General features: G+C 46.0%; 1 protein-coding gene across 1 annotated transcript; it reads left to right on the top strand.

Annotated features, from left to right (window-relative positions):
- Positions 1 to 1,057: 1,057 nt before the first annotated feature.
- On the top strand, positions 1,058 to 27,283 carry Endod1 (endonuclease domain containing 1). Its single transcript, XM_021172921.2, has 2 exons — positions 1,058 to 1,581; positions 23,399 to 27,283. Exons 1-2 carry the CDS (start codon positions 1,282 to 1,284, stop codon positions 24,602 to 24,604), a joined length of 1,506 nt encoding a protein of 501 aa, XP_021028580.1. The 5' UTR covers positions 1,058 to 1,281; the 3' UTR covers positions 24,605 to 27,283.

Raw genomic sequence — 27,283 nt, 5'->3', positions numbered from 1 at the left:
AGATCCAAGCTTTCAGAGATATGTTTTACTTATTCATTTGTTTGTTTGTTTGTTGAGACGGTCTTGATTTGTAGTCCAGGCTGGTCTTAACCTCTGTTCTGGAATTACAAGCCTAAGTCGCCCTTCTCGGTTCCCTAACCTAATGTATACTGTTGCTTCCAGACCTCAGTTTACAGTCCATTAGTGGCTCAGAGAAAACATATAAGTCATTATTTATTTTTAAACTAAATTAATTACTTCAGTTTGAGGCAGGGTCCAAGAAGCCCATTCTGCCTTTGAACTCCTGGTCCCCGTGCACACCACCACAGCTAGTTATTTACCGTAGTGGGAGTGGGACCCGGGGCTTCTTATGTCCTAGTCAATCACTCTGCTCACATCCCAGGCAGATTCCTCTGCTCTTTATTCCACCAGCCTGTCTCAAGTTCCTCCCACATTCTTTCCCTTCTGGGAAAGTCCAGCTTGAGGCTGCCTTCCTCAGGGTATCAGTTCAGATATCATCTTTTCAGGCCAACTTCCTTCACTGTATCCTAAAATCCTGTAGGAGTCACGCAGTGGATTAACACTGGGTTTTCAGTGATTCCGTAAACAGCATGTTGTGTTTTTTGTTTTGTTTTGTTTTGTTTTGAATTACTACTAGGCTCACTAAACAGAGATCCTGCTCTTGTCGGTTATCACTCTACTAATTCAAGGTGGGGGTGTGCAGAGGCATGTGAGCAGTGGGATGAATACAGGGTGTTGGCTGTCTTGTTCCCTTCTGAGTTTCGGTTTGATATCTAATGCTCATACCAAGTAAACCACAGCCAGGCTGTGCTGTTTACCTAAGAACTTCCTTTATCAGTATTTATTTATTTATTTATTTATTCATTTATATTTGAAGCAGGGTCTTACGGATCCCCCTGCCTCTACCAAAAACCCGTCTTTCACAGGCTTTCTTAACTGGGGTCTGATACAGAAGGGTAGGCATGGTCTCCTCTGCGGATATTTCCCCATCCCGGAGGAACCTGGTGCATGCAAGGTCCGACTTTTCAGCGCCAGCCCTGGGGACAGTCCCTTGGGCTAAGCCGGTCCAGCGCGGAGGGGGAGCTCTGGCACACAGCAGCGCCGCGGCAGGTGTCCGGTCTCCAGGGGTGGGTGCAGCCGCAGAAAGCCGCGGCCGAGCACTGCAGCCATCTTCGGGGTGGAGGCGGAGAAGGGGCGCGGCCTTGGCCCAGAGCCGCCCCGCCAGAGAAGCTCACCGCGGACTTCCCTGCTCTGGCGGCGCCCGGCCGCGCAGAGGCCGCCATGGGCTGTGCGCGCTGGCTGGCGCTGGGCGGCCTCCTGGCCCTGGCAGGGCTGTTGCAGGCCCGGCTGCTGCTCCCGCAGCAAGCGGGCTTCGGTGAATGCGACCGTTTCTTCTACAAGGGGACACCGCCCGCCGGGCTGGCGACCGAAGCGCACGTGAGGATCTGTCAACGCTTCGCGGGCTCCGAGCGCTTCGCCACTCTGTACAGTCCTGGCCACCGCATCCCCGTGTTCTCCGCGTTTCGCGCTGCGCGCCCCGCGTCCCGCAGTGCCGAGCAGCGCGGGCTGCTGGAGCCGCAGGTAAGCAAGACTCGGGAGAACCGGGATCTGAAGTTGCGTCTCCCCATCCCCAAACTCAGCCTGCCTTGCCTGGGTGGGAGTCTCCACTTAAGCCGCAGGGGCGGGAGGTTCCCCGGGGAGATGGCCCTCCCTCCTCTTGGGCTCAGACGTCTGCAGTGTCTGGTTGGTTTCCTGGGTAGTAGAGAACATGGACTGGGAGACAGCCCTTGGTGGCCAAGACCAGGCAGATCCGCGGGAAGCTTAAGCTTCCCAGGCCCGCCCACATCCCCTCAGCAACATTTGGGCGGTGGGCAAGTTCACCCCACTTTACAGGAAGCAGCTCCAGTCAAGGAGGGTGAAGGAGCTTGCAAAAGACCACCCAGCTAGTGAGATGAGTGAGCTGGTCTTGAGGCTAGAAAATCACTGCCCTTTCTGCTAGGGGAAAGCTTCTGACAGTGCAAGGACTTTGGGAAGCTCAGTGGGGGTAGTATCCACGCAGAAAGGACAAACCAGTTTTTCCTGACTCTTTGTATCTGTAGATTATCAGACCATTGCAATCAAGTGACCTTTCACAGTGTTGGGTCTGTCTGGTGGCAGGGATCAAACACGGAGAAAGCCTTCTATGGGCCATACAGAAACTGCTGACTGGCTCTGCTCTGCCAGGTCTCCTCAGTATGACACCCTGTCCTGCCTCTCTTTGACTTCTCCCCAGCCTTCCAGCCCTGTGTGCCCCAGAGCCCTTGGTTCCTGCCGGCCACCAATACAAAGCTTCTGGCTTTCAGGTGTCTCCACCTGAAAGTATGGATTGTACCTTGGTCATATTTTCAGCTACCATTGGCCAGGCAGGATTCAGGCAGTCTGCACCAATATTACCTTCTTACATCCTCCTGTGTCCAGCATCCTGCTGTAAGGATCTCTGAGCTCAGGCCAGTAGAAAGAGTTCTTAGCTTGTGCATATAGGGAAGATATGTGCCAATCTAAACTTACTTTCCCTCAGTGTACCCCTAGAAGTTCTTTATATACCCCTGGTCTGGGAAGAAAGCAGCAACCCAGTCCATTCTCATTAAGTTCATTAGTGGCTAGAGGGGACAAACATAACGGGGTGAAGTCCTGCGAATACTGAATATACCCAGTGACCACCTGCTGCCTCCCTGTGTACATTCAAATCCTGCTTCCTCAAAAATAGCTGTTGACTGGTGTGGTCTCCAAGTTCTCCAGAGACCCATAATACTAGCTGCTGTTGTGATGCTCAGAAGACACACAATTTCACCAAGGTAAACAGAGTCCTGTTAGATTTAATCTGTTGGTAAGGTGATAGGGGAAAGCTTAGGGTCTGGTTGGCATTTGTGCTGAGTGTGGAAGGATTAGCAGGGTTCAGGAGAGAGGAAGAAGGAATTTCAGACTGGTATTGTATGTGATGGGTGTGGCAGATTCTTGGATCATTGCTTGGGAATGAGTGGAGCAGGTAAACTAATACTGGATCATGAGCCCCGGAACCCAAGGACTCAAAGAGCAATCATGGGAGGGAGGAGCAGGTGAAGGAGTCACCCAAGGAGACTTAGGCAGAGACTTGGACCTGTTATTAAGAGAGTCATAAGGAACAGTGTTTGGCAAGGAGGCTGTGGGCACCCTGGGTGGAGTAAGGGGCCGGGGGAGGAGAGCTAAAGGGAATAGTTCCTAAGGGCAGCTGGAACTGTGAGATGTCCTGACTTCCGAACAGTCCTGGAGGCCTGGGCTGTGGCTCAGAGGGAAGAGTGTTTGCCCAGCATGCACTTAGCCATATATTTTTTTTTACCCCCAATACTGCATAAAATGTGGTCACCCATATAGTTCCAGCACTCAGCTCAGATTGTGAAGGTCATCCTCAGGCTGCATCGTGAGTTCTAGGCCAGCCTGGGCTACATGAGACTGTCTTAGAACAGACAAGTTGAGCACGCCATGCCCTTCGAGAGTTGCCAAGGCTGAGAACTGAGGCTGCTTTTCTCTGCATCATGGTGGGCTCCACAGTACCCTACCTTGAAGTCAACAAGGGGATCCAAAGAACACTGAAGGGAAGGGGAGGGAAGGGGAGGGAAGGGGAGGAGACAGAAATGCAGGTGGTTTCTGGAGCTGTTCCTACTTCTGTTCCAACACCAGCCTCTGAGCCAATGCCTAACTGTAAGTCCTGCTCAGGGCTCTGTATGCTTCTAGATGCTTCCAAGTAGCTTCTATTGCCAATCCATTTGTGCCCATATCACCTTATGAGGTCAGCATGATCAAGAGGTCCAGGAGGCAGACAGTGAGTTCAGCATTGGACAATGCGTCAGGCAGGATGGCACCCAGCCCAGCTGGGCAGCTCTTGGGCAGCCTGCAGTTTCCCCTGAAGAAGGCTTCTGAATGGAAGATGCAGAAATGTGTTTAAAACCTTTAAGGTGTTGAATAGCAACACCTTGGGGACAAAGTTCAAGCAGCAGGCCCAGCACTTTGATTTACAAGAGCCTTTGGGTGTTGGGAATTCTAGTTCCTGGCCAGACTCTATCTGTCTTGTCACCATACTTCATGAGAATGTTGCAAGGCTGGCATTACCTGTGGTCTGCTGGAATGCCGTTCTTACACAGTTCCCATGAACCCTGACCTTTCACCTTCTCCCATTCCTTCCTTACATCTTTGTTGGAATAACTTCTCCCCAAAGTACTCTCCAACAGAATAGACCCTTCCCCTAAGCTAGGACCACATTCCTAGGCTCTCCTCTGCTAATCTCCATCTCCACAGGGTCTTGCCATGTAGCCCAGGCTGTCCTCAAGTTCACCATCCTCCTGCCTCCACCTCTAGTATGGGGATGGTGAGACACCATGGCTGATTTCTTCTTCTCTTCCCTCTCCTTCTGAGACAGGGTTTTTCTGCATAGCCCTGACTGTCCTGGAACTCTGTGTAGACCAGACAGGCCTCAAACTAAAGGATCATCCTGTCTCAGTCTCTTGAATGCTGGGATGTCACCATGCCCAGCTTTGATTTCTTCATTTTTGTATTTACTGCAATGTTTTGTAATTGCTTGCTCTGTCTGTCTGTCTGTCTCCCCTGCTTGAGCCCTAGAATTCTGGCTGAGGATGTTGGACATTAGGTTACTCATTCTTGCATACATAGAGCTTACTTAGCAAATAGAAAGAACCTAATCAGTGATGGATCTAATAACCCTGAGCTTGGTGGGTCACTCAGGCACAGTTGTCAGTGGCTCTGCTTGGATGGTTTTGGTGGTATGCTTCTCTGGCTCAGGAACTTGTCCTGATTGCTGGCAAGGAGCCCTGCTGTCAACACATGTATATGGATAGAGCCCAGAACCTTTCTCTGTGGCCTCCTATCCAGCACCAGCCCTGGGCCTTGAATCTGAGCAATGATTTGGTTCCCATCTGAGCTCACAGGCCTCAGGGTCCCCAGCCTTACAGTCTATTGATAGAAAGCTTTGAAGGACAATGGAGAGGGAAACAGAGAAAACTCCAAGGTCTGCTGGAGAGCAGCAGATGGGAAAAACCTCCTCGTGTTTGTGGACACCCAAGACTCTAGAATCTGAGAGCAGTGTTAGATTTTAGGAACAAGGTCAACACCTTGATGACAGATAAAATTGCTTTTGTATCTGATACTAGTGTTTTCAAAAGAATACTTGTGCCCAAATCCAATATGAAAGACCCTGTCTTATAAACAAACACTGAAGGGACTGGCCTCACCATCAGTGATGACAGTGTACACTATTGATCTTAAAAAGATACACAAAGATAGATTTGTCACTGTCTCCTCATTATTGACATGAAGGAATTGGCGCATGTCTAATTGCAGTCTGGGGCCATACAGGTTGTATCTGAACACAGGACCCGTTCCTTATAGTCTGGTGCTCTTTTTTTTTATACCTGGAAATTCTCCTGTCTCTTTTCCATGAGAATCTTAATATCCCCTCTTCCTCTTTTCCACTGTCACAAGCAAGTGAGAACATGCATGCAGATGTGAAAATGCTGTTCAACCTCCGCTGGCTCTGCAGTGATGGGACGTTTCTGGAGGGCCTTGGAAAGTTGAATTTCATATCTTTGCAAATGCAAATGAAGTCGTCTCACTTAGAACCTCAAGTACTCTGTCTTTAGTTTCTGACAGTTGCTTCCCGCCTACACACCTGGAAACAGTTGGCCACAACATTTAATGTAGTGCAGTTTCAGCCCCCTCTTCATTGCATCAGAGATCAAATTGTAGAATCCGACACACATTTAAGTCTCTGTGTAGAGGGTGCAAAAGACATGGGCCTTACTTCTTGATAAAAGGTTTAGTTCAGATTCCTGGCCTGCCGTGTGCAAGATGTGGGACCTGTGTTTGCCACCCCTGTTTTTCCTGTTTGTTTATTCGAGGCAATAGAGGCGCCCCCTGTAGTGTAGGGTTCCCCGGAGGCAATACACAAGCCCGTGTAGTAAGCATGCAGTGTAGCACTGGAACTGTAGAAACTTATAGTAAGTACTAATGTATGTACTTTGTCAAGGCCTAAAGGGTTCTGGGTAATCACAATTGTACACATACTGGACTAGGTGGGTGCTTTTTGCATTCCCACAAAGAACTATGAGTAATCTCAAAGACTGTACATCCTACATCATGTCAGTGCTCAGTGCGTGTATGGGGAGAGCCTGAAGGAGTGAAAAATTGCATGGATGTGTGCATGGATGGATGTGTGCATGGATGGATGTGTGCATGGATGGATATGTGCATGGATGGATGTGTGCATGGATGGATGTGTGCATGGATTGTGCATAGATGGGTGTGCGCATGGACGGATGTGTGCATGGATGGATGTGTGCATGGACGGATGTGTGCATGGATGGATGTGTGCATGGATGGATGTGTGCATGGATGGGTGTGTGCATGGATGGGTGTGTGCATGGATGGGTGTGTGCGTGGATGGATGTGTGCATGGATGGATGTGTGCATGGATGGATGTGTGCATGGATGGATGTGCGCATGGACGGATGTGTGCATGAATGGATGCATGGGTGCATACATGGGTGGAATACAGTGATAGAAACCTACAACACAGACAGGCACCTGGGATTCCTCCACTCTCTCTGGTGCTGAGCAACCAAGAAGTGTCGTGTCACAAATAAACAATGAGCAAGAGCATTTAAGAGCCTGGGTGAGGCTGGACATACAGGACTTGGGGAGGACTCCAGGAAAAATCACCTGTGCTTCCTCAGAGAGCAGAGCCCTTTCCTACATTGGATCATTCGTGGGACTTAATCTACAGGCCATTCTTAGGATCAGACTGAGGGCTTGCTTGCCCTCTATAACCTAGTGGTAACTCTCCATGCTTGATCCTTTACTTCTTGAAAAGGTCTTAAGACAGCCATTGTTAAATTATCCAGACAGTGTCCTGTATGCCAATCAAATTCTCTTGTAATGTAAAAAAAAAAAAAAAAGAAAAGGTCTTTACCATCACACTTTTCTTTTTAATGATGTAATAACTCTTGGCCCCAATGACCCAATTTTTATAGTTTAAGAAACTCATGTTCGGCGTGGCTAATTATGTTATCCGGGGTCACTCAGCCTAGGCTGCCCTGCTCTGGTGCTGAGTGATCGAACCTTTTAGCTCCATTTCTTCTCTGTCATGCCACTGCCATAAACTGCCAATTGGGCTGACAAGATGGCTCAGGAGCTAAGGGCACTTGCTGAGTTCAATCCTTGGAACGCACAGAGTGGGAGGAGAGAACTAACCCCACTGCCTTGGCCTATGACATTTACCCATGCCACCCCCACCCCAAATATTTGTTTGTTTGGTTTTTTTAAAGAGCGAAAGAACGGGTGTGGAGTTGAGTGGGTGGGGAAAGGTCAGGGAAAAGTATAATTAGCATATATAGTATTAGGGTTTTTTTTTTCCCACTTAAAATATTTTCAAATTTTCTTCAGAGTTCAAGCTGTCTGATTATATCTGCTGCTTTATTGAATTGAACCAGTTTGGTTTTGCTTGTTTGTTTGGGTTTTTGTTTATTTGTTTGTTTGTTAGCTTCTGGCTTTACCACAAACAGGTGGCTCTCACAATCACTGCTTCAGATTGCTGATGGCTTAGTTTTTGGCTCACAATGATTGGATAGAGCTTTTTATGAGACACGAACATTTTAATATCTGGGCTTCTCACTGAGGCAGTACAGCTCTTGCCTCTGGGGAGTTTTCCATCAAGGGAAACTGGAATTTTCCTCATAGGAGATGCATTTCCTATTCACTATGCTGGCTCCTTCCTTTTCATTCCACAAAATTTGGCATGAGTCACAGCAGCCATTCTCTTGGTGCTGTGTCTGTTTGTTCATGGAAAGGGAAGAGAAATGTGGGCTTGTGGTGCTTGCCTGTAATCCTAGCTGTCAGGAGGCCTAGGCAGGAGCATCAACTTCGTACAAGGTCATCCTGAGCTACATAGTAAACTTGTGACCATCTTGGGCTACATGAGCTCCTGTCTGAAGAAAAAAAACAAAAACAAAAACAAACAAACAAACAAAAAACAAAAGGAAGGAGTGATGGGCAGAGAAAACTGACCCTTACGCTGAGCCGTGTGTGGACGGGCCACTCAGCTCTCCTGCTGAGCTTTTACTGACTCTGTACCGTGATGGAGTGTAGCTTACCCTAAAGGAATCATTCTGAAGGCATTATTTAAACATATAAACTAAACATTATGTTTGAGTTAGCTTATACATTGATTTCAGATTGTTCTGAGTGGAGATTGCCCCACTGTTAGCAGAGTCACACATCATTTCCACCAAGCCCCTTTACTCAAGTTCACTGAGCACCTGCTATACATCATTGCTGAGATTAGATCAGTGACCCAAACAGGCAGCATTACCTGCTGTCTGCAGCCATTATCTGATAAAGGATACAGAGGGAAGTAAAATGAGTAAGTTAAAAACAGTTAACATACCAGTAGTTTTAAATATTGAGGAGAAAAATAAATTAACATATCAGGAAAAGGTGAAGCATTGAAGGGGTTTTCTTGCAAAGATGTCATTGAGAATATAACTTTGGTAAGGGAGAGAGGAAGCCATTTGAGTAGATATCTAGGGCAAGAACATCCCAGGCAAAGGGCTTTGTAAGTGCAAAGGCTGTCTGGTATGTGTGATCCTTGCATGAGGAGGAACCCAGAGGCCAGCTTGCCTGTGGGAAGCTTAGCAAGAGATGAGTTCTGGAGGTGGGGAGGGTGCTGCATCACTCAGGCCCCGTGGGCTGCTGCAAGGAGCAGGCTTTTCCACCATGTGAAATGGAAAGTCCTCGTGCATGGCTCCGAGCAGAGGCTGACACTGGGATTCAACTCATGTTTACTAGAATGGTTTCAGTGTTGCCGTAACAGTCTTAAAGGATTAAGAGTAGAAATGGAGACTAGTTAGGACTGTCTGTCTTTCAGCAAGAGACTTGCTAGGTCAGAGTCTGGAGGGCTGTGACACAACAATGTGGTTCGCAATGTGTTTTGAAGAAAGGACTAGGGATCTTGGGGTAGGAGGATGGGTGGAACTGTGGATGATGCAGTGGGATTCCTGTGACTGAGGAAACAGTCCTGGAAGAGCCAGTTCAGGAGCATATCAAGAGCTGGTTTTGCCTGAAAGGGCAAGGACACTATCGTGGCTACTAGAGGTGGGGGACATGGGATGGGCTGCCATTTGATGAGTACAGTTTAATGACACTGGATGGAACTTTCCTAGAAGTCTGTACAGTGTGAGCCTACAGTTGGTGATGCTGTTCATCACACAGAAAGAGCGGTTAATAGTCTTTCTTTGTTTCATAGTTGCTCTGCTGAAAGCCATAAAGGATAAAGAGCTTATTTGGTTTACAATTCCAGGTTACAATCTATCATTGCGGGGAAGTCAAGGTGTCACTCAGCTTGCTTTCTCTACTCTCATGCATACTGAAATCCACTGCCTAGGGAATGGTACCATCCACAATGGGTGCGTCTTCCTACCTTAACCTAATTAAAATAATCCCCCACAGACAATTCTCAGAGGCCCATGTTTCAAGTAATTCTAATTTTTTCAAGTTTATAATTAATATTAACTGTAGCTAGTCTTTTCTACTTTGTGCATCCTTCCTTCTTCCACTCTTCTCCATCCTTTTAACCCCCTAACTGTAGATAAGAGAGAAAAAGGAAAGAGAAGAGATCCTTAAATAAAGCCTGGGGTCAGAAAAGAGGTGGCATTATTGTTAGACTACTTCCTGCTGATTAGGGGCATTGAGTTCCTTGGGACAAGTTTGATCTTTGCTGGCAGGATATCTAATTTCTTCTTGTTTCTTCTTTGCACACAACTACTTAATTGCAACCAACAGCAACCAGCAACCCACCACCTCTTGGGGCTCTAGCATTTATATACCCTCTGAAAAGTCCCCAGAATTCCAAACATCACACAATCTCAGAACTATCTACAGCTGGCAAAACTGTACCCCTGCTAGAGCACAAGGCAAATCATAGTCAGCTACTGTGGACAGTCTGAAGCAGCCCCATACCCCACACCTGGGATTAAATTAAAACATATTCTTATAATGTGTCTGTGTTTATCAAAGAAACCAAACTCCAAAGTTGTCGCTATAACTAGTCATCTAAAGAAGATAGATCTCATGTCCTTCACTGCAGCAAAATCCACATAGACACAAAGAATCCTTGAACAGTGTTACACGTGCTTGCCACCTTTGCACGTCGACACCAAGGTGTGCATGTGCACCAAAACTCCTCAAAATTGTACATATTACATACGTTTGTTGCTTCTATATTAGTCATCTCTCTCTCTCTCTGTGTGTGTGTGTGTGTGTGTGTGTGTGTGTGTGTGTGTGGTGGTTCAGACATTTCAAATATGAGACACCTTCAAGGTTTCAGTGAAGATTGCTGTCTCTTCATCCCTGCAGGATGTCTCGCTTTTCAGGGAAGTAAACCCATGCCAGCCTAGCATATTCTGACACTTACTAAGTAATGGAGTGAGCTTAGCTCAAGGACCAGAAGAAGTGATACACAGAGCAGAACTGCCTTGCAATGTGGAAGAAAGAAAGGAGATGGAGCCACATACTACATACAAGGCAGGCTAAGTACTAATGGGCAGTTCAGCTTGAGAGGTGAAGGGAATAGGTTGTGGCCAAAGTTATCACCAGGCTGCTCGACTCGAGGTGAGGAAGCCTGAAGCTTGGTGACTGTTCCTCAGGCAAGGGCACGGCTTTCAGGGATGTTTCCATTCTGGCTTTGTATATGGTGGGCTCATGGCTCATGACTTCATCTAGGAACTGACGATCCATTTTCTGTAGGACCCCGGCCCTGTGGTTTGGTCTGATAAGGTTAGTGCTTAAGCAGGCAAGAAAGCACAAGGAAGAGGAAAAGGTGGCATTCATGGTTAGCAGACCAAGTTAACCATGCCTTTCGTGTCAGCTCCAACCCAAGGCTAGTGATTAGTCTTTTTGCTATCAGCTAACACCAAGCAAGGGAAGCCGAGTTAGTTGAGTTTGTTTTTATTTCCCCTTTTCTTTCTTATTTTGGGGTGCCTGAATTTTAACTTAGTTGACTTGGAAGGGGATTCTTTGGGTCAGTAAATACTCTACTTTGTGGCCTAGAGTTTTATAATAAAGATGTTGAATGCATGCTTTTAACAGGTGGCACGTTAAGGGTCAGGGGTCTATTTGTCTCTTGTCCCCTTGTGGTGGCCTCTTCCTATATAAGAGTTAAGTTGACTTCAACACAGGCCATTCCCACCTCTACCAAAGTGCCGACATCCCTGTATGACTGTAGGAAGCATACTGACAGCTTGCATCTTTCAGGAGCCCGTCTTGATCCTAATCCACACTTCAACGTGGCAGATATGCTGTCCTGTAGAATTCTGAGAGGGCAGTGGGGCCTCAGGAACCCTGCAGGTCATTATCTTAACAGAGGAAAGGAATAGAGCCAAATCCAATTGCTGATTGAATGGGCCAGTATACATGACTGAACAGGACCTTCTAAGAAAATGGCCCCCACCTGTTTCATTTCTGTTGCCCTGAAAAGAAGCAATTTAGGGAAGAAATAGGTTAATTTGAGTTCATAATTCCATATCACAGTCTATCATTGTGTGGGAATTAAGTCAGAAACTTCAGACAGCAAGTCATAGCACATCCACAGTCAAGACTGGAGAGACATGAATACATTCATGCTTGCTCGCTCGCTTGTGCTCAGCTCTATTTCTCCACTTTTTATATAGCGCAGAACCCTCTGCCTAGGGAATAGTGCCACCTATAATGGGCTTGGTCTTTCCACATTAATTAACTTAGAACAATCTTCCACAGATATCCACAGTTTAACCCAGTGTAGATAATTCCCCATTGAGACTCTCTTCCCAGGTGATTCTAGGTTGTGTTGTTAGCTAAAGCTAACCTTTACAGCATGTGTGTTCTTGTAAGACTGAACATCCACCGTTGTGTCAACAGAAATGAAAGCATGGGGAAAGGAAGCCGAGTTTATGTACTCATGTCTTGTCCTCATTCTTGGGTATTTGTGTTGTATCTGCTGTCATGGAAACAGCATCAAACATACCTATTAAAATGATGAGGGCAGTTTGAGACAGCCAGTGGCATTTCTTTTTGCACCTGAGTTGCACTAATTTCACTCCTATGACCTTTGCCATCTCAATTCTGAGATTCATACACCCAGCTTTTGAAAGCTGCAACTCAGCTTCCTGAAGGTTAAAGTCAGCCCATCCCTCCTGGCCCCACTGGCCCTTCTCTGCCCTACCTTAAAGCTAGAGAAGTCCTCAGAACATTCTCCTCCTTTCTTCAGGGTGCCCCATTTCTGTTTGATAAAGACACAGCTCCTTATCACAGCCCACAGAGTTGTCCTGCCTGCCACTGCCCTCCTCCCACCTTATCTGGACTCACATGCTTTGCCATGCTCTCAGCTCTGGAGACCAGGACTTCATTCTGGTTATTACTTCTATGTCTTTCATATGTCCCTTCACATGGCTTTGGTGTACACTTCAATCTCTGTGTATTGCTTTTGGCGTTCTGTAATATTCCTAGCAAAGTCAAGTGCCCATATGTCTTAGCTAGCATTTCTATTGCTATGTTTAAACATCATGACCAAGGGAAGCAGCTTGGAAAAGAAGAGTTTAATTGAGCTTATGATTCTGGAGAGCTAGAGTCCATGATGGCAGAGTGAAGACACAATGACAGAGGGCTGGAGCAGCAGCTGAGAGCTCACATATTGATCCATAAGAGGAGACAGAGGGGGCATACTGGGAATGGCATAAGTATTTTGAAACTTCAAAACCCAACTGTCACACTTCCCCCAACAAAGACCACACCTCCTAATCCTTGCCAAACAGTTCCACCAACTGAGGCCCAAGCATTCAACCATATGAGCCTATGGCCATTCTCATTCAAACCACCACATCAAAATACTCTATAATGTCACCCCTACACTTGTCTTTGCCAGCATATCACAACCACACAGTGATTTCTGTGACTGAGTACCAAATGACTTGACCCCAGGTCATACTGAGACAGGCCAGAGCTATCGAAGCCCCTCATTAGACATCACTGTCTGACTCTGGGGGTAGTGGCCTTGGGTGGCAGAGGTCAGATGACTCTGATGCAATTATTCAACTATTTTTATTTTAAGAAAGCAGCCACAGGCAATATAGAAATACCCTATTTATGAAAATGTGCAGGTTGGATTGGCTCATGGCATGTAAATTTCTAGCCCCTGATCTAGTGCAACACCAATACTCAGTATATTTGTGGATAACAAATGTCACTGATTGCTGAGCACTTAGCACCTGTGCTTTGAGCTGTGTCAGTGCTGTTTGAAAGCAGTGCTGTCCTAACTCCTGTAGGGCCCAGCAGCCAAAGGTGGATCTGAGAATTTTTCAGCCAAGCCTTTGGCTGATGGTGGCCCTGTAGTCATTATTTATACTATTTAGATCTTTCAGTGTATACAAAAGTAACATATGCTTATGATCAAATTTTATTTTGAGATTTTCAAAGCATATAAAAAACAGATCTCATGTCTCAAAGATAACCATAGATTGTGTATGTGTAGATATGTGTGTGCAACTGTCCAGAAATTTCCATTGTATTTAGAAATACACGCACCATTTCATACTCGTCATCTTAGTAATCAAGGTTCTATGATGCCTCAAAAAAGATGCCTCTCAAGCAATCATTGTGCCCCAGGAAGAGGCTGTATGGGCCCTATCAGTGAGCAAATTTGTAGATAAGCAGAAACAATTTACTGCATATCTTAACTTAGACATAGAAGAGCTAAGGGCTTCAAATGCAGTCTACTCTATCCTGCCTTTCTTTCAGAAAAATAAATGACTCACAGATGACTAGAAACAGCCCCACCCTCCTTCCCTTTCCTATGTCTCTGCAACAAAGAGAACTATTGTCTTTTCATTGTATAGAACAGGAGATAGGATCAGGAGTCACTATTGCTCAAAGCCCTGCAGTCTGTAAGGTAGATGTCCACATTTTCCCTATTTCTTCCTCATTCCACTTCCATCCCATCTCCTTTTCCTTTATCTCAGTGTTAGCATGGAAGCCAGTGCTTCATATGTGTACTGGCTAGTTTTGTGTCAACTTGACACAGCTGGAGTTATCACAGAGAAAGGAGCTTCAGTTGACAAAATGCCTCCATGAGATCCAACTGTAAGGCATTTTCTCAATTAGTCATCAAGGGGGCAGGCCCCTTGTGGGTGGAACCATCTCTGGGCTGGTAGTCTTGGTTCTATAAGAGAGCAGGCTAAGCAAGCCAGTAAAGAACATCCCTCCATGGCCTCTGCTTCAGCTCCTGCTTTCTGACCTGCTTGAGTTCCAGTCCTGACATCCTTGGTGATGAACAGCAGTATGGAAGTGTAAGCCAAATAAACCCTTTCCTCCCCAACTTGCTTCTTGGTCATGATGATTGTGCAGGAATAGAAACCCTGACTAAGACAATATGTGTCAGGCAAGGTCTTGTTGGCTTTGGCGCTCCATTATAGTGATAATCTGATATGGAGATGCTGTCCATAAACATGTTCTGAGTTTTCGGATGGCACTGACATTGGTCCCTCAGGTGGAGTCCTGTGCCCATGCACATTGTTGGCCAGGTCCTTTGCTGTTCTCTTCTGAAGTGCTCTTCTCATCTCCCAGCTGCAAGGACCAGGACAAGTTGCCTCTGCGCTTGCTTTGCCAGTTTTATCCTGTCATCTACAAGTTTGCATTGTCTACAAGGCCCCTGCCCTTTATCCATTCCAGGTTACTGGATTCTCTAATAACAGGGTCCCTGATATTTAGCCTCACTGATGCAAGAACTGTAGACTCAACTACTTTTAATCACATGCACAGGTACATGGGGTTGGGTGGGTCTGACATGAGAATACACTAGAGGATTCTCAGACACAGGAAAGGAGACAAATTACTCAGGTCTCAAAGGAACCAGGCTGAGAAATTTCAGGAAACAAGATGACTGTGATCCTTAAAGTTTTGTTTTCTCTCCCAAGTTAAATAATATATGTGTGTTTGTGTTTCTGCCTGGTGGGGGTAGGTGCAGGTGCACGTGCCACGTGTGTGCAGAACACGGCATGCCTGTGGCACTCAGAGAGCTTTGGGGGCAACAGTTCTCTTCTTCATGGGTTCCATGAATCGAACACAGGAATCTGCATTCTAACGGGGATTGATGTGCTTGCAGATGAACCGACTTGGGAGACTTAGCGATTTCAGATGTTAGGAATGGGGACTCCTAACTTTACCTGGCACCCGGAATTCAGCGCCACAGTGACTGTCAAAGTAGTTGCTCTGGAAAGGCAAACAATGTCCAGTGCAAAAGAGACTGTGTCATAGGGAAGGAACCCAAGACAAGGGGGCTTGGAACCTGAGAGAACTCTGCAAGCTGGAAAGGCCTGAGAGGAACCAGTCTCTTTCTTACGCTCCCAGGAGATTGAATGGGGACCTCAGCAAGAGCAGGGGCAGCCAGAGCAGTCCCCAGAGAGCTGGCTTGCCCTGGTGCAGGCCTCCTCTTGGGGCCTCCTTTCCAACACTGACTGGCCAGTTTGGAATTGGTGTGTTCTATTTTAATTTCTTTTCAAGAAAAAAGTCTGAAGTGGAAAGGGTTTCTTTTGCCCCAGTGATTCTGAGTCAGTTGATGAGAAGGTGGTCTGAGTATCCTTGCAGGTCATACAGCACTTAACTCATGGGTGTGCCCAGCCAGGCTGGCTGCTGGAAGCCAAAGCAGGAAGGTGTGTGTGGTCAGGGAGCCCAGAGGAAGGTGATTCACCAGGAAGAAGGCCAGTAGGCCCTTTATAGTACCAGACACTCAGCACAGGAAATGGAAACCTCTTGATTTCTGGGTCTAAAAAAAGCAGAAGAAAGAACATTAGCATCCATCTAAATCCTCTGCAGCTGCCTCTGTTCTCAGGGGATTCGGAATTACAGATGCCTCCTAATAGGGAGTTAGGCAGGCTTATTTCTTTATGCGTGGGTCAGTACTTCCTTTTTCCTGGGAGCTGGAAGGCTTCCTCTCTGTCCCTCCTCCATCCATTGCAGCAAGGCTGCTATTTGAGGCTCCCTGGATCTTTGTTGTTGTTGTTGAAAGGCAGTTCCTTATTATCCATAGTGAGATGTTTGGATGGAAGCCTTCTGGCCCCAAAGACCGTTAAATCCAGTGTTGGATCACAGGGAGCCTTTCTGCTCTAGACAGTTCTGGTAAGATCATCTAGCCTATTGATTGATGATTCTAGTTCAAGGTTCTTGCCCTTCCTGGTAAGGAGGGATTTCTTCTACCCAGTGGTGACGGACAGGGAGTGTGTGCGCGCGCGCGCGCGCGCGCGCGCGCACGCGCATGCGCATGCGCACACTTGCTCATCATCCTCATTCAGCAGAACACACACCATTCAGCCTGCTCTATTATTCAAGACTTATTAAAAAATAAAAATAAAGCAAGGTTGTAGGAAGACTCTGTCCCCAGTTAAACTGGTGTTCACTGGGTCGGCTCCCCTATGAGTGCTTATCTGGTTGCAGCTTTAAATTCTCCAAGGGGAAGGAAACTCCCCCCTTGCCAAGGCAGCCCATCCAAGCTTAGAATCCACTTTGATGGCTCTTCTTCAGCACTGCCTTTTCCTAGTGGAAGTTGGTGAGGCAGCAACAGAGAAAGGACAATCTGCTCTCTTCCCAGTCTCTCTTGTAAACTGCGATGAATCCTGCGTGCATCCTGTGGGTAGGCTGTCTTTCCAGGTGTGTAGCAGAGACCGTTGGACACTAGCCTTGACCCTTCAGTTCAGCGGCTCAGACAGATGGGTGAACGCACTTGGCAGGGACTGACTGGAAATGTAAGATCCACGGCTGTCATCCTTCTTTCATTTTCATTTTCTTTCTTTTTTTCTTTTCTTTTCTTTTGTTTCTGTTTTTGTTTTTTTGTTTTGTTTGTTTTTGTTTTTTCAGGGCAAGGTGTTTCTATATAGCTCTGGTTGTCCTTGAACCTTCTCTGTAGAGCATGCTGGCTTTGAACTCAGAACTCTGTCTGCCTCTGCCTCCCTACTGCTGGAAATAAAAGTCATGTGACACTGTGCCTTAAACGGAGTAAGAGATAGCTTATTCTGGTGCCATTTTGAGTGACTGTGGCCCTGAAAGACACATTTAGGTTACTCAAAAGTTCATGTTCCAATATGGAAGTAGTCTCACAAGGTTTTTTTTTTTTTATATAGTTTTACAGAATAAAAAGAATCCTGAATCAAGGCAAGTTTAAAATACATTGCTGGGTGTGGCAGAGAGGCAGGTTCATGGAAGTGAAGGGAACTTTTGTACAGATGTAAGATGCTGTCTGATAACACATTTAGCTCTTTGATGGAATTAAGTTAATAGCGTCTAAGAGGGTTTTGTTTAGATACAGAGTTGGAAAAGAATGTCTGTCCCAGAAGGCTAAAATCAACCCAAGATAAAGCCTCTGAACCTACGAAATTTCAGCTTTTCCACAGTACTGAAATTCCAGTTTGTCCATCAATCTCTGCAAACACAGAAACCTTCCAGGAGGTTTTGTGTGTAGCCGGACACAGCTTCTTTTCATTCATAGTAGTTATCTTGCTAAAACTCCTCAGCCTCCCCAGGCTCCGCCTCCATGTCTGCCCGAGGCCCAGGCTCCGCCTCCATGTCTGCCGGCGGCCCAGGCTCCGCCTCCATGTTGGTCAGCTGCCCATCAGCATGCTTAGCTTGACCCTTACACCTTTCTTTCCCCTTTGTTGGTTCTTCAGTGCATTGACCTTCTGAGTTCTCCCTGTGCTCTGTCCTGGATGTTGTGATGTCAGTGCTAACTTCGACATCCCCCAGGAACCATCCTCATCAGCCCCCCTCCTCCCTCCTCTCAGGAGAGCCTTCCCGCAGGAGCTGGCACTTCCCATGTGCTCCCGCAGTCCCATATGATCTCCTGCTACCTTGAGCCTGCTATACAGGCTGACTCTTCATTATGATGCAGGCAGACAAAGGTTAAGAGTAGACTAAACCTTCAGTCTGTTGAACTGACTTTCTTCTTGGCTTTCAAATATGCTGGTGTACATGTATGTTCATGACCCTGGTGTATGTGGCATAGGAATGAGCATATAGTATGTGTGTGCACTATGTATGTATACATGTGTAGGTAGTGTCCATGCTCTCTGAAGCTGGCCTTAGTAACACTAAAAACTGTTGCCTTCCTTCCGGCAGTCCCAACCCTCTCTGCCCAATGTCCTATTCCTGTGGGGACAAACACACAGTGCTGAGCTCAGTTGAGGAACTTACCGATTCCTGCTCTTATAATAGACCTAGAATAATACTCTTATAGGTCAGTAAGTCGTGGCTGTCATCATTATCCCATTGCAGTATTCCTTCAGTAGGTCGCACACAATACACCGCCCTAATATGTGTTGTTTAATGGACAGATATTGCCCCTCTCATAATCTTTTTAAAGTATCAACCCTTCACTTTTCTAACAATACAATCACAAATTTGGCATACTATTTAAACTGAACCTAACATGAAAGATATGCCATGGGTTTAAAAATCATGGGTTTAAATATCTGTTAAGGAAGAAACAAGCTTGTTGAGAAACACTCTTGGTACTAAATTTGAAAAGGAATTTATTTAAGGTTATTTGTGAGGTTGTAGACTAGTAATACAGACAGCTGCTTCTTCTAAAACCTATTTAACATGTCGCTCTTAGAGCAAAACATTCCATTAAATACAGGTACTACATCAAATTACATCATCAGTCCAGAGGGATGGTGTCAGCTGGGAGGCAGACTAGGCTCTGTATATTCTCTCCCTACAGAGATGCCCCTGGGGAACCAGCAAATCTAGGGCTGCCAGCGGGCGGTGTAACCTGGAGACTATACTTAAGCTGAAGTTGCCTCTTCTGTCGTAGGTATCGTGTCGTCTTCAGGGATCTCTGTTGTCATTAATTTACTGCAGTTGCAGTAAGCAGATCGTTAAGCTGGATCTCTAGGGTGCGGAAAATACATCTGCCCTCCAGGTGACAGCAGGCCAGAGAGTACATTAAGACTGTTTGAATTGCCCACACTCAACTATTTTTCAGTTTGAGTAATAGAATCCTGTGTTTCAAAAGTTGCCCTATGTGACTTGGGGACAGTCTGGGAGTCCCCATACCCCTGTGATGATGATGGTTGTCACTTGACCCAGCCTACAGTCAGCTGAGTGAAGCCTCACTTGAGGAACTGCCTACACAGTTGGCTCAGGAATGTCTTGATGACTAGCTGCTCTAGGAGGGCCGGGCCCACTGCGGGCAGCCCCATTCCTCCGCTATATATGGAAGCCAGCTGAACAAATCTGAGTTTAAACTAGCAAACAACCATCCTTCCTTGCTTCTGTCTCAGGCTCCTGCCTTAAAATTTCTGCCCTGACTTTCATCCATGAGAGTCTGTGACATGGCAGCATTAGGTGAAATAAGCCTTTTCTTCCCCTATAAGTTGCTTTAGGCCATGGTGTTTGTGACAGCAACAGAAAGCAAATTAGAACCTGTGGGGTTTCTGTTAAACTCTTGGCACCTTCACTGAAGGTGCTAAAACATGCTCATTCTAGCCCCCTAAGCAGCCAGTCTGAGAAGAGAGATTTAAGCAAAGTAAGTTCTTTTCATCTTTTAATGACGGGGTCTCTCTATGTAACTCTTGCTGTCCTGGAATTCATTATGTAGACCAGACTAGTCTTGAAGTCAGAGATCTGTGGGCATCTGCCTCCACATGCTAGGACTAAAAGTGTGCACCCTGACAGCCAGCTCAGATACACTTGGGGATGATGAATGTCCAACAAAATGGATAAGGTCAAAGGTCAGCGGAAGAGATGCTGTTTAGACCCGAGCACTGGTCAGAAGCCAGAGCACTGGAGAAGTTCTCCGACTGCCACCGCATATGTATAATTTAAAAAATTAAATTCATATTTGAGCAAAAAGGAAATGAAATTCTTAGGTATAGAAACTATGTAATAAGTGGTGAACGGGATCTATAGGGAGCCAGTGGGACCATTGACATGCCCAGGGTCAGGAAGTAAAGGCCACCTGCATGCTTGTGGCATGGAAACTCAACAAAAGCAGCTGGGAGCTGAGCTGAGAAAGGGTTGCAGTCCTGGTAAGTCCAGCAAGATGCCCTGGTTTGCAGGCCACACTGTGAGGAGTTGCCTAGGAGTGTGGAGTGGACCCTGTGGGAGTGGCTTAGAGCTAGCCCCTGTCCTTTTCAGCATCAGCTCTGTCCTCCCTTCTGCATGAGAAACTCTGAACTGAGGAAGCTAGTCCAGAAATTCTGAAGCTAGTCCAGAGTCACTGAAGCCTCCTGTTTCCTCCTGAAATGATGGGCAGGTCCTTGGAAGGATAAAACACATGGAGCCCCCCCAAAAGCTAAAATTATCAGGCTCCACAAAGATCCAGGAATTGTGGGGCCCAGCGAGCCCCGTGTGGTCAGAACACAAACAGAGTGTCCCCGTGCTCTGAACCCTGCTCAGTGTCCTCTGTGGATCCCCGTGACTGCGAGTTTTGTGACTGGTGGCAGCAAGGCTAGCTTGCAGTTTGCCGTGAGTCAGTCCAGTCCTAGTTTCTCCCCAATGCCAGGATGTTTATGACCTCTGACTCTCATTGTTCTCCGTTCTCCTCTCCCCTCTCTTAGCCTTTATCTCCTTCATCATCTAAGAACCCCGATTCTCTGGTCACATCCTAGGCCTGTAATCTATCCCTCGGTGGCCCTTGGCGTTGAAGACACTTCAGTAGGGTGTCTGTGCTCTGCTAACAGTGACCAGAAGCCATATGCAGAATTCTAGAAGAGCTAAGCAGCTTCCGTGCAAACGAACTACTCTAGTAAATGAATACAAAAGCAACATCTTAAAGCTTGGGATTTATGCTCACCCAGAGATCCTGACCATGCTGTGTCTTGGTCTCCCCACTCAGTAGCAAAGCTACTGTTTCCTAGGGTATATCTTTCAGCTGTAAGAAAGTGGAGACAAAAGACTTGCAAAATGAATGAGCTTCTTATCTTTTTCCTATGAGGGATGGGATGGGTGCGGGGAACATCTAGACACATTGCTTCTTAGGCCAGGGAGGATGGAGTAACAAAGTGGAATGAGCCTACTGAGAGGACTGTGGGAAGCTCCGGCAGACATACCTGCTTCATGCCTGCAGGGTCCTCACACTCACTTGCTCCATATTTACACTAGGAAAGGCCGCAGCAGAGCCAGGCAAACTCAGTCAGCCTGCCCTAGGCTGGTGACAAAACCCTATGGCCCTGGATTTACTGGAGGTTTGAAGGGTGATCTAGGGAGTTGTGTTAGCTCCAATATTAGGGAGTCAGTTAGCAAGAAGAGATTTGTTTTGATTTGTAAGTAGGGGTAGTACAGGGACCAAAAAATAGAAGGAAATATTAGCAATCCAGGAATCAACCAACCAGTGTTTGCACATGCATCCTTCTAAAAGTGTTGGGTTTTTTTGTTTGTTTGTTTTTGTTTTTTTAAAGAGGGGATAGCTTGGGGCTTTTAAGCAAAATTATGATCATTTAAAATTTTTGTTTATTTTATTTTGTGTGTATGAGTGTTTGCCTGCATGTGTCTGTTTGTACCACGTGTGAACCCGGTGCACTCAGACAGCAGAAGAAGGCATCAGATCCCCCTGAAAGTGGAGTTACAGATGGACATGAGCCAATATATGGGTGCTGGGAACTGAGTCTGTCAAGAGTAGCCAGAGCTAATCACTTAACAATCTTTCTAGCCCCGACCATTTAGTTCTGTATCTTGCCTTTGCTTTTCATATTATAGCACATACTTTCAAATCACACACTACCCAGAATTGCAAGTGCTTTTTAAAGGGTTCAAGATGTTTAGGGAATATATTATCATCTACTTCACATTTTAGATTTTGTTATAGCCCTTGTTGTTAAAAATGCTGTCACTATGATCTCTGGGCCTAAAAGTGAACAGTAAGTCCACAGGCCTTAGACAGGATCCTCTAGCAAAACTGCAGTCACTGATACCAAGGAGTTTACAGTCTAGTTTGGGAAAGAAAAACATAGTCTTTAACTCAGAGTTCTTATGCCCTTTAGTTAGCAAAGTGACTATATCTATCTAACAATCTATCAATCTTTCTCTGTCTCTCTCTGTCTCTCTTTCTCTCTTTCTCTGTCTCTCTATCTATGTATGTATCTATGTATGTATCTAAGTATCTATCTATTTATCTATCTACCTACCTACCTACCATCTATCTATAAGTGTGTGTACATCTATGTCTATATTATACTGTTGAACTACAAAAGTACCTTTACAGAAAGAAGAAAAGATATATCTATATAGTATAATTGACATATAGTATATATATTTATTGGCTTGTTAATCATAGTAAGCATCATGGAGAGATTAAGTCAAACATCAGTTAATATAAAAGTGGAAGAAAGTTTAAAAGAATATCACAGGATAGGAGTTGGGAAGGCCCATGCCCTTTTGGGTTCAGTCTTAGACATGTCAGGCCTGGAGGATGGCTCAGCCAGTGATGTGCTTTCAGAATAAGCCTGAGGACACAATCTCGGTCCCCAAAAGCCACATTAAAGAGGCCAGATGTGATGGCGTGGACTTGTAATTCCAGTGCAAGGGAGATAGAGACAGGCAAATTCCTGAGGCTTGATGGCCAGTCAGCCTGGTTAGTGAACCCCAGGTGAATGAGAAACTTGGTCTCAATAAACAAGGTTGGCACGATAGAAGGGTGGCTCTTCCAGAGGACCCACGCTGTTTCCAGCACCATAACCAGCAGTGTATGACCTCCTGTAAACACAGTTGCAGGAGATATGATGATGATCTCTTTTGGCTTTTGTGTGCATCTGTACACACTGCATATAACTGCTCAGAAATACATAGCATAAAAATGAAACTTTTTAAATTTAAAACAAACAAATGAACAAACAAACAAAACCAAGGCCTAGAAGAGGAACAACAAACCATTTAAAAAAAAAAAAAGAAACCTAATTTGTTGTAAGTTAATTTTTTTAAAGGTGGATTTTTGCTCTTCAGGAATGGCACTCAAGGTTATCTTCTGATATCACATGCATGTGCTTATATGCACATATACCCTACATGTACCTGCATGTATATACATACATTGGGAAGAGTCATCAGGACTGTAAAAGGTGGGGAAGGCATAGAACATGAAGCAGGATGCATCCTATTTGAGGACTTCAAATACCAGCATTGAGGGATACTAGAATGGTGTGTGTGTGCGCGCACGCACGCATAGGTCTAAGAAACTTGTCTTGAGAAGCCAAGGGTAAGATGTGATGGAAGGGCAGGATGCCCCTGGAGCTTGGGCAGGTGGTTAGGGTGATTCTCCCACCTCTGTGAGCTAATCTCAGCTCTGCCTTCTTTCCTTCAGATTGATGACCCTGACAGCAACCTCGAGGAGGTCATTGATGAGGCCAACGCTGTCACCTCAGTGGACAATCTGGGAAGCAAGCAGGCCTTGAATGCAGACTACGTCGACTCTGACTATGAAATCGGACAGCTGTACCCATTTCCTCTTAACAGTGACCTCCAGGTGGCCACATTCCCACTCACAAATTCAGTTCCGATGACCCAGTCTTTCCAGGAACGATGGCACATGAATCTCATCAGCCTCATGGACCGAGCCTTGATGCCACACTGCAGTGAAGGCAAAGACCTGTATATCCTCACGGGGGCTGTTCCCTCAGAGCACAGCGTTAAGGGCAAAGTGACTATCCCTGAATTCGTCTGGCTGGCAGCTTGCTGTGCAGCCCCTGGAGGAGGCTGGGCCATGGGCTTCATCAAGCACACCCAGGACATTGATGTCATAGAAGATGTGATGCTGAGAGACCTTGAGAAGCTACTTCCTCATAAGCCTCAACTGTTCCAGGACAACTGTGGTGAGATGGAGCAAGATACAGAGAAGATGAAGAAGATTCTGGAAGTGGTCAACCAAGTCCAAGATGAGGAGCGGTCTCTGCAGTCTCAAGAGAGCATGAGTCCCCTCGCCAGCACCCAAAGCCAGAGGTCTGCCCTGCTGTCCCCAGAAGCACCACCAGAGGGAGGGAGCAGTTTTCTGGGACAAGTCCTGGGTTTCCTTGCTACCCCATTCATTATGCTTTTCCAGTTAATTTATTACCTTGTTACAGCGGTCTTAAGGAATATAGTCCATCTCCTTTGGTTGGTTGCCAAGCAGGCAATAAACGCTGTTGAGAGTTGCCTATACCATCTAGGCGAAGCCACTGTCTCATACCTCGTGGCCATTGGACAAGAGCTGGTGAGCATTCCCTGGAAAGTGCTCAAGGTTGTGGCCAAAGTCATCAGGGCTTTCCTCCGGATCCTCTGCTGTCTGCTGAAGGCTGTCTGCCGAGCTCTGAGCATCCCTCTCCGAGTCCTTGTGGATGTAGCCACTTTCCCTGTGTATACTGTGGGGGCCATTCCCATTGTGTGCAAGGACATTGCTGTGGGCCTGGGTGGCACCCTCTCACTCCTCTTTGACACTGCTTTTGGCACCGTAGGTGGCTTGTTTCAGATTGTTTTTAGTGTCTTCAAGCGGATTGGCTACAAGGTTACTTTAGACAATTCCGGGGAGCCATAGAACTTAAAAACCTAGTAATGTCCACTGTGGTGAATTTTGATTTTTTTTTTAAACAGTAGGTTTCTGTTCCTTGTCAGCTATTATGTTATGTTTACCCAGCAGGTGTGCATTTTTCTGCAAAAGAGTATGACACGCTTTAAATTTGATCTAAAAGGAATGTTCAGGGCAGGCTTAATGCCGTGCTCCATGTGCGTCTGCAACTATACAGTTGTGCTTCCCTGCGTCTGCTAACTTTAGCAGTGCGCTCCGACTCAGAGGGAAACACCTGGCATGACCCAGGCTTCTTATGAAGATTATAAATAAGGAAGACGAGGATGACATTAAATGCTGAGAGAAATGGTATCTTGTGTCTCCCAATACTCTTGGAGAGTTAAGGCAAACTAGATCTGAGTATTGTTGTCCAGTCTCAGCATCTCCTTTTCTTCCTCTCCTACCCAGCTTACTCTAGCAATGAGCCAGTGACTGCTCTGTTGAAATTTCTCCCTCATGGAGATAGCATCTATTGTGGCTCTGACCTTTACTTAGGTCTCCAGAGCTTGGTTGAGTTTAATTTTCTCCCAAAGTCAATTTTGCTGGGTCACAATAAACATTTTATGCCAAATATATTACGATAAAATTTGAATACAGCCCCAGTTGGAGTAGAGCTGGTCCCTCCAGGTGTAGCGGAAGCAGCATGAAGCAGTGCTGTGTGTCCACGGGCATGCCTAGGGAGGCTTTGGCCAACTTAGATTACATCACTGGTTGGCGACATGAAACACAAAGATCTGCATGTTAATCTAATGTGAAACTTCATATTTTGCAGCATCTAATCCATCAAGTGAGTATTCAGGACCATAAAACAGTCTGATTTCTCTCCTGAAACAATTATTTGTTATAAATATCTAGGTAATAGAAAAAAAAATGAAAAACATTCTGGTCCACTTGGGTAGAAGTATATGTATGTACATATTTAAGAATTATTATCTCTTAGATCGTTATTTTTATAGTGTGTTTGAGGCTAAAAATCTATCAGTCCTTCATTAATGCAAGTTAAATTTGAGAGCTTATTTCCAGTTTTGATCAATCACTTATTATTTTAAATCTTGCACTAGAAATTATAACAAAAGGAGCCAAACTTGCTTTGTGGGAACCAAATATTCCCACGGTGAGAATGGATTTTCTCGTATCTTCTTCTTAGCATTCCAAAGAGTTGCTACGAAGGAGAGAGGGGCCAAGTGTCCACTTAACTTGGGGACGTGGCCCATGGTTGTCTGCAAATTAGTTGTAAAGACTTGGAGTCTAGAAAGAAACCACAGAGGGGGCAGAACACCAGCTGTTCCCGGGGAACGAATGTGTGTGGAGCCGGAATTAAATTCTGCAGGAAAAGATTCGAATAGCACCAGAGAGGACTAGCAGCAGCCAGCAAGCTTCCATGCGGCCATGACAGCCACTGGTCTGGACAGCAGACGAGCCCTTGCTCAGGAGATGCACACCCTTTATCAAGGCTCCTGGCAGCACCTTCCATGACTTTCCTCTGTCAATGGGAGGGTGAGGTTTACCCTGGCACTGATGAGTCCCACCCAGAGGCACAAGGAGGCTGTATTGACCTTGCTTGCAGGCTAGTGGAAGCCAGTCATGGTGAGCTAGGACACCCCATCACACCAGGGTGTGCCTCCCTGGCTGTAACTAGCATTTTCCTGGCTCTGTATCAACTGGATGTGGCATGGTTAACGAAATGCCAGGTATTCACAGGAGATATTGTGCTGACTGCATCTCAGTGAAGCCCCCTTCCCCTTTCAGTGAATAATTTGCATTCTGAGAGGCCCTACGAGGGCACTCATAGTGCACAAACCCCTTATAAGGAATCATTTGGAAACACTCCACCCATCCCCCTGCTGCCATATTCAGCTGTCTGGTTATTTATTTTTGTGTGACTTTTTTTTTAATATGGGAAATGATAATAAGACAAATGTTTCAAAAAAACAAAACAAAACAAACAGACAAAAATATATCCTTCAGGTTAGAGGGCTGAGACCCTTCATTCTGGAGTTTCTTGTTGGCAGTGCCTCTGGTTCACTGGAACTAGCTGTATTTGTTTTTAAAGTCCTTCCAGTTCTCTGGGCTGATGGCCCATTCCCAAAAGGCTACTTAGGCTGCTGACATGGAGGTTTAGGAAGTTGAACCCTGTCTTCAGCTTGGAGTTTTTGCTGTGGCTTCATTCTGTTCTCAGGCCCTTGGGGACGTTGGCCAACTTTGTCATTTGTGAAGCTGCTTTTCTAGCCTGTGCCAGCCATGTTCTCAGACACGCTGCTCCCCCTTAGTGCCTTTTCCACCCAGTGCAAACTAGGGAATGGAAGGAACCCCAAGGAAGCATCCTCTGCTCTTCCTTCATCCATTTACCTAGCAACATGTATTTGCTCATCAAGGTTGCAGAGGTGGAAAATGCTCCATCTCTAAGGAGTTTCCAGTATGGTAGGAAAAACATGGCACAATCCGTGCTTTGATGTATCATAGCAAGCACCACACTGAGAGTGTTTGACCCGTTTCCTGCAGCACAGGAAGAAAACCTGCAAGATCAGGAAGATGAACACTTTAATGAGCGTGAGACAAAACCATGTTCACCATAACTATGTACAGTGCTGTGCACCTTGCAGATGCTCAATAAAGTCGCTGCTGACAGTCACTGGTTCTGTGGGATAT

The sequence above is a fragment of the Mus caroli genome, unplaced genomic scaffold (assembly GCF_978045245.1).
Source record: "Mus caroli unplaced genomic scaffold, Mus_caroli_1 scaffold_11, whole genome shotgun sequence".
NCBI classification, from domain to species: domain Eukaryota; kingdom Metazoa; phylum Chordata; class Mammalia; order Rodentia; family Muridae; genus Mus; species Mus caroli.
This window is presented reverse-complemented; position numbering and strand designations above follow the sequence as displayed.